Source organism: Parasteatoda tepidariorum, chromosome 7, assembly GCF_982258835.1.
Source record: "Parasteatoda tepidariorum strain Cologne lab strain chromosome 7, Ptep-v5.0, whole genome shotgun sequence".
In the NCBI taxonomy this organism is placed as follows: domain Eukaryota; kingdom Metazoa; phylum Arthropoda; class Arachnida; order Araneae; family Theridiidae; genus Parasteatoda; species Parasteatoda tepidariorum.
This window is the reverse complement of record NC_141761.1, coordinates 56,324,165-56,339,114: the sequence shown is the minus strand read 5'-3', so window position 1 is coordinate 56,339,114 and position 14,950 is coordinate 56,324,165. Positions and strand designations below refer to the sequence as shown.

General features: G+C 28.2%; 1 protein-coding gene across 1 annotated transcript; it reads right to left on the bottom strand.

Moving 5' to 3' along the window:
- Nucleotides 1–4,090: 4,090 nt before the first annotated feature.
- On the bottom strand, nt 4,091–9,295 carry LOC107456527 (uncharacterized). The gene has a single exon (XM_043045609.3). It carries the CDS (start codon nt 8,890–8,892, stop codon nt 6,640–6,642), a length of 2,253 nt encoding a protein of 750 aa, XP_042901543.1. The 5' UTR covers nt 8,893–9,295; the 3' UTR covers nt 4,091–6,639.
- Nucleotides 9,296–14,950: the final 5,655 nt, after the last annotated feature.

Here is a 14,950-nt window from a genome sequence, read left to right as displayed (position 1 = left end):
TATGGCTTGCAATTATTTATGATATGTGTGGATGAATTGTAATAATCTTCTGTTATGTAATAAACTACCGTGTGATCTGTTTTTATCCTAGCAAAATCATATATTACCCCTAAAATTTTTTGAAAAAAGTTCCTAAAATTACCCTAAAATTTTAAAAAACTTTGCTGCTACCCCATGGCATGCATGCATGGCAAAATTAAAAAGTTGAGCCCTTCATCGCTAAATCTTTCATCGTTTAAAAATTGAGAACTATTTTTGTTTTGATTTCTATCAAACTTTTTTTTTTCTACCAAAAAATGCTGTTAGCATTAATGGTTTGTTTTAAGAATTAAGGGGATATATTTTCTATTTCTTTTTTTGTTAAACTTAAAATGCTTTTTTTTAAATCTTATCTATGAAAGTTTTTTTTCTTTTTACCCCTTATCAATAATACAGCCAAGTTTTCATTATTTTTCAATAATAACTAAAATTATTTCTATATAAAAGATAATATTTATTAATAATTTTAAAAAATGTGCCATTCAGCAGATTTTTTTGGTCGAATATTCGGCCAAATCACTATTCGTTACATCTCTACTGGAAATTCCATTTATTCAATGACTTTACAGCAAATTGGGTATTCATTATAATTTAAATCCAATCGCATAATACATTTTACATGACTTATTACAATTATGACTTAAATAGTTATTTTTGTTATCTTTTCTTTTATTCATCCCTTTGGTAATTGGAAATAAACAGCATATTATAAATATATTTGTATCTAGTCTGAAACTCTCCCCTCATTTTGCAAGACTTGTAATGATGAATTAGAGCAAGAGTGGAATATATTTGGAGAAGTTTTCACGTCGACATACTTAACTTTTTATTTATTAATTACCAATAAAATAGACATTTTTATGAAACACTGTGTCTAACAATAATTGCAGATCATTATTTGAATAATTTACTGAATATTTTAAGTGTGTTCATATTTTATTCCAAATTAAAGTAAATAGAAAAAAAATTCTTTTAATGGAAATACAGAAGTTTTCAGATGTTAAAATAAGAAATACTAATACTTAATTAAAATATAATTTATTATCTGGTGCCTGCATTTAACTTCCTATTAAAATATGTGACTTCTACTATGTATTAAAATTATCTTGTACAACTTATAAACAATCAAAGTTAATGCAAAGTACAATTGTGTTTAAATATTCACTAGTATATGTAAGCAGTTGCTCACCAAAAAATACTTTGATTTCAATTTTGACTATTTCTCAAGAGATGCCCATGATATTTTGAAAGCTCTATATGCGTTGAAATTTAATACTAATTTAACATGGGTACCATTGCTGAATTTAAATCTGCTTAAGCTTGTATTTTGCACCTAACATATTGACATACTGGCCAAAATTTAATCAAGATTATTTATTAAAAAAAAATAGTGCTTGGATAATAAATAAATAACGGTGAATGGTTTCAGGAAAATATTAGTCGTTCAGTAACAGTTGTAAAAAGATATAAAAGGTTAGCTATCATTTTTGTTTTACAAAACTGTGGTAATGATTTTATTAAAGAATAATTTCAACATGTTTTGATATTGTAATAATTTTGTTTGTAACTTATAAAATTTTTTTAACTAAATGGTCGATTTAAAATGTAGGCTATTATCTTGGAAAGGTAAATTTTAGTGCTGTGAGCTATAAATTTCTGGTAAACAATGCAAGACAGTATTAATTGAACAAAAAATAAGTTCAGTCTTGAAATCTTTTTAGAGTGGATCAAAAATCTACCTGGCAACCACTTAACTGCACAGGGCTGATTGTGCTCCGGAAAAAATCCGGATTTTTCTCTAACCGTGATCCAGAAGTTTCTGGAGATCAAAGGTTCAGACGTTTCAAAAAATCATTGATCACAAAAGTTTTTGGAAATCAAATTTTCAAAGGTGGAACTTTAAAAGAAAGTTTATTTTATTTGTTTGTAAGGAGAGCTACTTTATAAGCTTATATTCAAGATTAATATTCAATATTATCAGTAAATAGTTATAATCATAAACTCGAGAAAGACATTTGTAATTTTCAATTACTTCTCCAGGTCATCATAGGTATGTGTAAAATTTTAAATATATTTTAAGTAAACTGAGAAATATTGAGGAGAAGACCTTGCTTAATTTTTTTTTCAATTTAAACTTTATGTTTTTTTTACTCCAAGAAAATTTCTGGAAGACTTGGGCTCACAATCACCCCTGAACCGCACAAACCATCCTAAGTAGGAGTTTGGGACATTTCAGTGTAGTAGGCTGAAGTATTTCCATCTGTGTCATGAAATAAGATGGAAAACTCATCACGATTCCATTACGTGTTGTACTACTTCAAACACCTCTCGATCCATAACTTGAGTATCGTATTACACATGCTGCTGCTCAAAAAAGTAAAGTATTAATGGGTATGCAGTGCCATAAAGCAGTTTTGGTGTAAAATTCTACAGCCATTTTAGCAAGGATATCTAATAAATCTAAGTAGTTATTTTATAACTAAGTTTTTATTTGCATGAAAATACAAAATTTTATTATTTAACATATTACATTATTCAACATTACTTAAGGCAACTTAACAAAATAAAAAATAACAGAATTTATGGTGCTACATAGGAGAAATATATAAATAAGGATAATTTAAAAATTTAACTATATTTTTTTCAGTGGGATTTGTGTAACTATAACACTTTTTTTGTACTACTTTTTTTACTAATCAGAAGAGCTGATTGAATTCTGCATAATTCACTATTTTCACTTAACAAAGGGAAAACAATTGTATGGAAAAGGAAAGTTATTTGTCGTAAGAATAACTTGCTTTAGTAAGAAATAAAATGCCACTGAGGCAAATAAAGTATTTCTTTATATTAAATTATCACTAAGGTAATTTTACAATGAGTACATTTTTTATTCATGACAGATTTTTGCTCACTCAAGTTTTGGATTATATTCTATTCAAAATCTATTTAAGGAATATTTCATTATGATCAAATTGAGTTTTGTGAATGAAATATGAATTTTTCTTCCAATGTATGTTGCATATTATGGGAACATACAAGGCATAGATTTTTAAAAAAAATCGAATGCCTGAATAGTTTAAGACTTGATGCTGATTTCCTGGCTAATCCATAAGAACCATTTCCAAATTCCGACTGCAAGCCACCATACTGACATGATGAAAAAAGCTCTTTAAGCTAATGACATTTTAAAGAGAGAAATAAGATACAACTTTAAATTTATTCCATGAAACAAACACTGCTTTATTCTGTTTATGGAAAGAACTCTTCATGTCATTCCTCTGAAGCACTTATGATTACGGTTATGAGGTTTTATTTCAAGTAGTTGGTTCAATATTTAAGACAGGTTTTAGCTAGGGTTCACAAGAGAACCGAAATCGGGAAAGAGAAGCTCTCTTCTTTTCTTCCTTGTTTCCATTGCAGTCAGCCTAAGAAGTGAGGGGTGTTCTTTCTATAGACAAACTATATATTATTAATAAATTCAAAGTTACACCTCTTTTGATGTAACAAACTTGAAAATTATCTGATTTTAAAAATGTTTCCAGAAATAGCTTTAATTAAAAAAATGGAATGGACAAAGTACAGAGAAATTACTTTTATTTTTGAAAGAACTACTTAGTAATATATTACATGCATAAATTTACAAAAAAAAAAAAAATTCATATAGAGAAATGACACATAAATTATGTGAAATGCAATAGTTGGGACTGTTCAAATATTACAAAAATAAATCTTTTACTGGACCTGTTCTTCCTCTTTGTTAGCAAATGGCTAAGTCCGAAAAAAAAATTTTTTTTTAAATATATATTTATTTTAGTAATTTTTTAAGGAATTACATTACTTAAGAGATTGTCACCATGACTTATGCACTATTGATATAAACAAGCAAATGCAAATCCTCATACTACATGCTTGAGTAATATTTGAACGACCCCTTTAGATGGGAAAAAAATAATTTGTTTAATCATAAGAAGAAAAAAAATGAAAGGCACTGCTCATAAGAGTGAAAAGAAAACAGTTAATTCTTTTACTAAAATAATATATAAATCTTAAATATTATACACTTTTGAACTATGTCAAGCATAGATCACTAATTTTATTTTATAACTCAAGAGGTTGTGAAATAATACAAACCTATAAAACAATAATATACATAAAGATTAGTACACTAACTAAAAAACTTGTAAATTGATTTTCGAATCATTGATTTCACATTTTCGTTTATAATCCTATGTACATGATACATTTTATATAAAAGATAAATAAGAATTTCAATTCATTGGATAATGAAAAATTCAAATTCATTAAAAGTTGATGTTCAATCTTGTTTTCAAGCAAAATTCATATCATTTCTGTAATAGATCTTTATGAAACTGTCTTATGATTACTTTATCATTTAATTAATTTTCAAGGATAAATAGTGAAGCCATCCTACATTTAAAACAAAAAAAAAAAAAAAAAATTCAACTTCAAAAAACAACAAATTGTGCCAGTCTTAGCAATCTAGAATGATACCGCTAGCACTGCTTTTAAGAAAATATTCAATGATTTTTAGACCAAATATTTTAGAAGTAAATTCCCCCCCCCCCACACACACACACAATTTTGAGTCGATAAACAAAGCGAATAGTGCTCGTTTTTTATAAAACAGTGCTAGTAGAACTAGTTCAAGCCGATTAATTCGTTTCAGAGTCAAATTACAAGCTCTGCTTTTTCGAGAATATCTGTTTTACATATATTTTTTTCAAGTCTGTTGTTTTTTAACACGTCTTTGGTGCCAATCACAATTAAAAAAAGAAATAAAAAATATTCTGTTGAGCAAAAAAAAAAGCATAAATTATTAATTTAAAATAAAAATCTCAACCTAGATACATATTATTATAACTTCAACTAATTTTTAGAAAAAGAAAACCATCACAAAAGTTTTAAGAAAAAAATTATAACAATAAATTATAGTCATAAAATAACTCGAGTTATTTTAATTTTAAAATAATTAAATCTTAAACTGTAGGCAAATAAAAATGAAGATTTTCACAATAGTTTTCTTACAATTTTCATATTGTATAATGAAGCAAGGCAAGCAAAGTTAGTACGAAGAAGAAAAAAGTTTATAAAAAAGTAGTTATATGTAGCTTAAACAACAAACTGAAATAAGAATAGAAATTTCAGTTAAATCTACAAACTCAGTGGCTAGAGGAAGTGCAAAGAAAATTTTAGTTAAAAAATTAAAGAGATATTTAAAGATAATTTTTGTTTAAAGAAATCACAAGTCAATGCTTAGAGCAGCAATAAAACTAGGACATGAATATTTTATTTTAATCTGTTTTTTTTCTTTTTAAATTCTACTTGAAAATTATTGGAATAGAGAAATATTGTATTAAAAGAATATCTAAAATTTATCAATGAAAAATATTGCTGAATAAATTATGTTCTTACCCCGCAACACTAATGAGAAATTTTAGTTTATGAAAATACAATAACAGAAAATGAATTTGATGTTAATTACAAATTAACATTAGAAATAAAAAAGAAATACACATAACAAAAAGCATAAGAATACTGATAAATATTTTTGAATGCTACAATTTCAGTTAAAGAAATATTTTTCATAACAAACATTTATTAAGTCAGATAATAACCAAATTTTTAAATTTACAATTCACGCTATCATATTATAGATTTAAGCAACAAAAGACAAAAAAGAATTTTTCTTAAAAAATAAAATGAGATTAATAATCAAAACACAAAATTTAACCTTTTAACGATTCAGTCTTTGGACTAAAATAAAAGCACACTCACAAAAGTCTGTACTGCTATATATATATACACCGTTCTTGCATTAAAAAAAAGTAACACACACGAAAGCCTTCTGTGGTTAGTTCTACTATCTGTCTACCACAAGATAAGCCCCAGATATGAGAAATGTTAGAGAATACTGTTATAATAGATTATTACTCTGTATTGTAGGTACGGCAGAAAGTGGCAGTTCCGATTTTGTAAATGAGATAACCGCCATTCGCTGTAACACCTGAAATATACTCGAATAATTTACTTTAGTAACAACCATACCTTCAAAATGTGTATGAATTATACAATAGCCAAAGCCACGGAACCTATTCATTAATGGATTCATTAATAGATTTTTTTTAATTTTTAGGGAAATTAAAGTTTATTCATAAAAATTATCTATTTTATATTGGAGTTATACATATATTTATTTACTTTGGTTATATTTTGAGTAGAATATATTTTACATTATATTTCCAATTGTGAGAAAAACATTACAAACAGATATTTATAAGAGAAAAGAAGTTTCAAAACAATCTTTGGAGTTCATCTTTTGATAGACAGATAGTATTCTAAACAGAATTTTAGACAGTTGAAGTGTTAAATATGAATGCACCTTATTTTAATGCCCTATAATAAATAGATTTATATTATTTGTCTAGGAATATTTTATTAAAAATAGAAAATTATAGCTATTATGCAAATACTTTCACACTTAAAAGCTAATAAACTGAAACTTCACACACAGGACATGCACGATTCGTTTATCCAAAATAATGAGCATCTCAATATTTAGAGCGACAAAAACAATAGACTTTAGTAGTATTTTCGATTATAATAATAATCAGTAGAAAGGGTTTTGATAATGATTACTTTACGAATAGGCTGTGGCGTTCTAACCGTCTTAGGCTTGCTCTTATGACGGCGAGCTTTATGTTTAAGAAGTTTTGCCTTTTCCCTGAATCGTCTTTCACATAAATCGCAAGCAAAAGGCTTCTCCCCTGTATGTGTCAGATAATGTCTTTGCATATTGCATTTGTCTTTAAAACCTCTTTGACATATGTTACATACAAAAGGTTTTTCACCAGTATGTCCTAACATATGACGATTTAATCGTGCCTTTTCATCAAATCCTTCTTTGCAAATGTGACAGGTATGCGGTTTTTCACCAGTATGTATTCTGTAATGTTTATCTAGTTCAAGCTTATTCGTAAATGCTTCCTCACACTGATCACACCGAAATGGTCTAGGGCGTTTATGAATTTGATAATGAACATGCAAGCTATATTTTTGAGTAAATCGTTTCTGGCAGGTTTCGCACTGAAAAAGCTTCTCTTTTGTATGAGTAACTTGGTGTTTACGAAGGGTGCTTTTTTGTACAAAAGCTTTGGAACAAATTTCACAAACATGATTCTTTATACCAGTATGGATTTGAAGATGTTTGCGTAATGTACTTTTATCTTTAAATCTACGATCACAATAACTACAGTTGTGTGGTTTCTCGCCTGTATGAATAAGATAGTGTGTAGCAAGGCTGCTCTTTTTTGTAAATGCTTTGCTACATATACTACAGGAATGAGGTTTTTCACCTGTGTGCACAAATATGTGTTTCTGCAAGGCATTCTTTGTCATGAAACCCTTATTACATGTCTCACAGAAAAAGCTTTTCTCTCCGGTATGGATCATGTAATGTTTCTGGAGGTCACATTTCCGTTTGAATTGTTTTGGACATTGGTCGCAGGTCAAGGGAAAACCAGGAGGAGGCACATTTTGATCAGCTACAATTGGAGCCATGGTTTGATGAACAATATGGCTAAGAGGCTGTTGGTCAATCGAAGTATAAGGCTGTTGACCAATAATAGCAAAAGTCTGGTGTCCAATTTGAGCTAAAGTTTGATGACCAAGTTGAGACAAAGCTTGTTGACCAAGGTGGGCAATTCCTTGCTGATCCACAGTCATTAGAGGCTGAATGCCATGAGGTCCAATATTCAAAGCTTGATGCACCATGTGTGTGAGTGGCTGATCAATCGTTGCAAATGCTTGTGCACTTTCTAAAAATACTTGCTGTTCTTGCAGCAAAGCTGGATCATGTGAGCCACTGTTGTCTGCAAATGTTATATCAACTTGTTCTTGATCAGCAGGAACTGCTGTTACAACATGAACTTGTGCTTGCTCTAGATCAACACCTTGTTCTACTTCTACTGTTTCAGCAGCCTGTTCCTGCATCTGTTGCTCTTGCTGTATAACTGCCTCTTCATCAGGTACAGGTACAATAATTTCGTCTCTACTGTCCTCCCCTTTCTTACCTTTACCTTTTCTTGGTTTCCTCTTACCTTCTCGATCAGCAGAATGAACCAAATAGTGGGTTCGGAGAGTACTTTTTTGAGCAAAACCTTTATTGCATATTTCACAAATATGGTTTTTCTCTCCAGTATGAGTGAGGTAATGTTTTCGTAGTGTAATTTTTTGGACAAAGCCTCTTTGACAAATATCACACACATGTGGTTTTTGGCCAGTGTGGATTAAACTGTGTTTACGCAATGTACTCTTATCAGTGAACCCTCTGTTGCAAACATCACAAACATGAGGTTTATCACCAGTATGAATTAAGTAATGAGTTTGAAGACTACTTTTTTGAGTAAAACCTTTGTGGCAAACATCACAAATATGAGCTTTTTCCCCAGTGTGACCAGCATAATGTGATTGCAAATCACTTTTTGACTTGCAAGTTTTATTGCAAATATCACAAACATGTGCTGGAGTGGATTGAGGGGGTGGGGCTGCTGGCTGAGCTTCTTGAGGAACCTCATGATATATTTGAGTGTGTTGCAAATCTTCAACACGATATAATTGAGCATGCCGTTGCAAATCTTCCTCTCTATAGACCTGTTGCGGTAATAAATGTTCTGCATATATTTGTTGCTGTACCCCAGCAGCATCTCGATATATCTGATGTTGTTGAATAACAGGCTCTGCGTACATTTGATGTTGTTGCAAACCTCGATTTCCCAAATCTTGGTATGCAACATCTACTCCTTGAGGATACGTTTGATGAATATACACCGCCATCGTGAAGTGTTTTTGATTCAGGAAATAATTTTATTTCTCACTACTTACCAGTCAATAATTTTAGTATATAGAAACGTAAAACAGACTAAGGAGGTAACAGTCACACAATTTATGTTTGAAAACTCTGAATATATTAAGAATAATTCAATCTCAATCGTACATGTAAGATTTTTCTTCTTCTCTTGTTAGAAGTCAACCTGACGCTCACGAATCCAGACATAAAATTGATTTCAAAATAAAGCAATGCTTAAAAACAAGAGTATCTTCGCTTCATAAGTAATGTCAGCTATATTACACAGTGCAAAAGCTGATCATTAGCTATATCCTTTAATTAAAATAGAAATAAATACAAATAAGACACAACAACGTAAAAAATTTTTACGCTAAGATAAGATGCCATTATCTACATAAAAATGAATATAAAATGCGTTAAACAACTTCAAGCCGCTTAACGCATAGCGTAAGCATTCAAGATAAAATCTTATAAAGAAAATGTAGTATATATTTTATTAGAAAATTTGTATGCTTGATTAAATGCAGTTTGCATAAATTTATGAAGTGAGTCATTAATTTAAAAAAAAAAAATTTCTAGAAAATAAGGTGAAGCTATCACTGAAAGCGCTTTATGCTAGATGATGCAAGTTCCGTATCTGGTGGCGTATTTGTGAAGCTGTAAGAGAGGTCTTAATATCCCTTCTACGAGTTAGTCTTTAACTTAAATGTAGCATAAATAAATTTCTAAAAAAAATTAAGGCTTTCAAAATTTAATGGAGTTTTAAATTTAATTCTTAGTTCAAAACTCTTTTTAAAACATTTTAGAAGACTCATTTAGTTGCTACAAAAAGGAAATGGGCCATTCAAACAAAATGGAATTATTTGTTTGAGAAGTCTCATCAAAAAGCTGTTTGATTATTAATCATGCCGAAGAGAGGAATCGACATAGCGTATAAAGTATACGTATCGAAGCCATCGAAATGCTCCGAGGAGAAACATTTGACTGTCAACATAATCCTGTCCACACTTAGCGTAATAAGGAATATATAAAAAAAATATTCACTGAATGAAGTTCTTTCGAATCAAATGTATATTATTAAATAATATAAATGAGAGAAGATTCATAATAGAAATCCATTGTAATCTATACTCAATAATTATGCATTGAAATGAAAAATTAAATGTGAAATGTTTGTGATTTCGCTTATGGAAATATTTTATTACGCATTTTGATCACGCAGTCGCATTTTTATCGTAGAGTCAGTACGTTATTGAGATAACAAAGAATTTAGTTAACAAATATTTTTATCTTTAACCTTTTAAGGTAATTATTAACAAAAATATCCAAATATGAGAGTATTATTTAAAGAAAATTTTGAAAAAGAACTATCAAGGGCAACTTCATCACATAAAATGGTTTTAATAAAAATTGAAATTCTTTTAAACTATTTAAATTCATTCTAACATATTTTTTAAATCAGAAAACCGTGAAAGCCTGGGATTAAGTTGAATTTTTTTTATTAATTAAGTAAATGCAAAAAATAAAATATACATAAAAGTTTTATGTAAAAGTGTATTAAAATATATTTAGTTAAACAATTCTCATTGGGAATCTCATTTGTTTGAAAAAAAATACGCATAAAAATACGCATATATACTTGAAATAATATAAAAACGACATTGAACAAAAGTAGTAAGGCTCTTAATACCATATAAATTTAATTAATCTAAAAAATTGCCAAAAGTAGAAAATGTTTACTTAGCTTTAAACATTATTTAAAATAAATGAACTTCCGCATTTTATATTTGGGGCTCATTTGTACTTAAATGCTTTAAAATTCACTTTTGAAAAAAAAAATGGGAAAAAATTTTGCTTAATAATTGTACTTAGGTTATAAATTAATTTCAAAAGATATTCTCCCAAAGTTTCGAAATGATTTCTTTTGGGGCAAAGCTTGTCTGATTTACTTAAGACCATGTGAAAAACGGGCACTGAAGGTGTTCATCCTTAAATGTAACTTAACTTGCAAAAATTGAACATTATAGTTGTCACATTTAATAAAAATTTTATGTTGTTAAAATAAAACAAACTCGTTAAAATATAATTTTAATATTTTATTTTTAATACTAAACCGTCAAAATAATTTGTTTTTGTAGAACACATCATCAAGAAAACTTGACTTAAACTGTTAAAAGTCATGAGTAAATTGTTATTAAAATTTTTCTGTTGTACTGTTTTTCCCTGGAATGAGAAGTTAAACCATTTCTTTTTTATAATTTAAATCAACTTAATGTAAATCAATTGATTAGGATAGCGAATGGCTGCAAGAAAAATATTCGGAACGCTAAGTGTATACTCGTGGATAAGAACTCACAAGCTAATAATGATTTTCAACAAACTACAAAAAAGGGCAAAACATTTGACAAATACTTTAATTTGGCACAAATAAATGGAAAAAAATGTAAGCACCGTAAATTTTTTTTATACATATACAATTAAAGGGTTGTGGATATTTTTTAGCATACAAGCATAATATTTGCAATAAAGCTAGAAATATATAATAATCAGGCCTATCCTTTGCATAGTAAATGCACTATATCTTTTCACTGTAACAAGATGAAACTACATGCTGAAACTTTTAACATTTTTTTTACCTACATTTATCATTCAAAAACAAAAATATTAGTAGGTAGTTAGATTTGCTAAAATAACAACAACTGCAATCTCAAACATTCATATGATGAATATTTGGGGATTATTCTTTATACACAGATTGTGTACATTAATTAACAATGCATATTTATAGTTTCATAAAAGATCGTTCGTTTATTGTTTTATAAAAGATGTGCAAATTCGATATTAAATTGAAATTTAAAACGAAGGAATAGTTGTTACTGTGATATTTGATGTTATATATTGATCTGATATAATAGAGTTAAACCGAATTCTTTGGCTTGTATTTTTATAAAATTAAGGCAGCTTGTAAAAATGTTTATTTAGATATTTACGTGGGAAACTCTCACAGCATTTTTTTTTTGCATAAATATGAATTCCAATAAATTTTTTTAGGAAACAAACAAGTACATAAATATCACAAAATCATACCAGAATAACTTCGCATGGAATATAAATTTTTTCTTTTGTTTTATGTTTACAAAACATGTATTAGTTAAAGCATTACGATGCACGAAAACTGTTAACCTTTTAACTGCACTATCACAGAAACTAGATGTGACCAATAAGAGGAAGATATAACAGCCCTCTTTAACAAAATTAAAGAGACATTAGTTGCTATAAAAATTAACTTAAATACCTTTCCTTGTCTGTGTACCCTCGTTGAGTAAAGATGATTAACACCTTTAACTCAATCGATGACAAAATTTCTCGATTGTTAACGAGATGTTTTTCATCTAAAATTTGTCTATAGCTTTTATTAGATTTACAGTCTAGTGAAGAAGAGAAAAAAACTACCTTTAATAATAATTCCAGATCTAAAATGATCAGAATTTTACGTACTGAAAGAGGGTTAGTATCCCCAAGAAGCGTACCTTAAGTATGCTAATTAATTCATGCTAACGATTTACGGAGTTACAAAATAAGACACAAAAACATACTATCTCTGAAAGAAAAAAAAACATCTATTTTTTCGAACAATTATTTTTGATTTTCAATGCATGGAAGTAGTCGCAATTAGAAAAATATGGTTCTAAATATGTAATAAATGCAGCTAATTAGAATATAAATTCTAGTGATGATCCGAAATAATCTAAAAAGATATTTTTGATTTTCAATATTATAGTAGCGAGTTATGTCTGTTTAAGAAAGCAGTCGAATTTTTCTTCCCATGTCACTGAACTGTAATTGTAAAAAACTGGGGTTCGATTACCAGAGACGGCTTGAAACCCATCCAGTTTCAGATCTATGGGCACCAGGGAAGTAAAGGCGGCCTGTGCGCAGCGCTGACCACATTGGTACAATAATACCGTTGGTTACGAAAGTGTGGAGCGTTAAAATCTCTGACCCCCCTGGTCCACAACGGGCTGTTGCGGAAATGCTTTACTTTAATGTTATTAGTACTTTTTATGTTTTCTGCCATATCTCTGGAATTCATGATCCATTTACAAGACTTACTTACTAAAAATGATTTAATGAAGAAAAAAAATAATTGGTAATTATTTAGCCAAGGCATGAAATTTTTTACATAACCTTAAATAATGTTATTTTAAATGAGGAAAATCTAATATTTCATACGAAATCTAATATCAATAATTTCATACGGATATAACAATTGCATATAATAATATAATTCAACATAATATAATAATTTCAATGCATGTAATAATTTCATGCGGAATCTAATATTTAATACAAAATCAATTGAATAGTTTTTGTGCTGTAAAACTTTAAAAATAGAACATCTTATTATATAATTTATTTACTGAGAATCTGAAGTCGATATATAAAAAAGGCATTTTTTTTTTCAAATAAAGTATGTTTTTTTTTTCAGAATTTCTGATTTATTGACTCCTCATTAATTAGCACATGAAAATACATGAAATAATTAAGTTTAATAATTAAATCAAAAGTTATTTAGAGCATATTATTATTATTATTATTTCTTTTTTGTAATTTTATATTTGTTGACTGTACATACTTAGTTAAGTAGTTTTAGATATCTAGAATCATCTTTAAATTGCCATAATGAGGAAGACTGCTTTCTAGAAAAAAAATTTTTTCGATCACGTAACATATGTGAAAATGATTAATATTAATAAATTTTCACAATATTTGACGATTTTATTAAAGGAAAATTTCTTCATATAGTTATAAATTAACATATTTTAATAGTCATATAAATAAACAGTTTATAGTATATTCTTAAAAAAGCGTATAAAAAGTATGAATTCAATTTTATTTCACTATTGCTTACAATTTTACCTAGTACGCATTTTAAGCTTAATTTTAAATATTATTATATTTAAATTATTACAGATATTAATATAAATTAATCATTATATTTATATTAATTACAAATATTAATTTTGTTTCGGTTGAATCCTAAAATTCCGGAGAAAAAAAAAGTATAAAAAAATAAATTTTGATATGTAGGTTGCGCTGTGACAATCTTCAAACAAGCAACAATTACTTAATTATGTCTAAGTGTAAAATAATACCATTTATTTTAGCCAATTTTATGTAAACTAGCTAAAATCAAGTCACAAAAAACTCATAAGTTAGATTTGTGCGTTGTCCTTCCTATAATTCCACCTATTTAAAATTTTAATTCTTTTAACGAACATTCATTCATTTTTATAAACTATGTTTCCCATTGTAATGCTTTTTAAAACGAACTGTTAATATATTATTCAGAATCAATTTTTCTTAGAAGAAAAATGATTTCAGACTTCAGTATTAAGAATAAAGAAAATAAAACATTGAAAGAATAGTTAAAATTACTTACAATTCTACCTTCGCTTTAACTTAATTTAATTTTAATAACCACTCGTTTCCTTTAAATTTACATAAATTTTTGATATAATAGGTTTGATAATTTAGAAAACATTCACATTAGTTCATTTCATAAATTTAAAATTATGATACGAGAGCTACCTTTCGAAGACAGCTGGCACAACATACCTGTATGTACTCTGAGTCTTTTTATTTTGTAATAAAAGTATTTGATATATGAGATTTTTTTGTGCTACCATATTTGCCTTGTCTTCAAAAAATATAGCATACCCTATCATCTCTCTTATACATCAAATACTTTTATAATAAAAAATAAGACTTAGGGTACAACTGTTGCACCAGTCGTCTCCTGGGTGGCAAACATAATTTTTTTGGGACACCATATTTGTTTTGTCTTGAGAAAAATATAACATACCATAGCATGTTTCTTATACAACATATACTTTTATAACAGAAAAAAATAAAGACTTAGGGTACAACTGTTGAACCAGCCGTCGCCTGAGAGGCAAATATTAATTTTTTGTGAAACCATATTGGTTTTGACTTCAGAAAAATATAACATACCATAACATGTCTCTTACACATCAAATACTT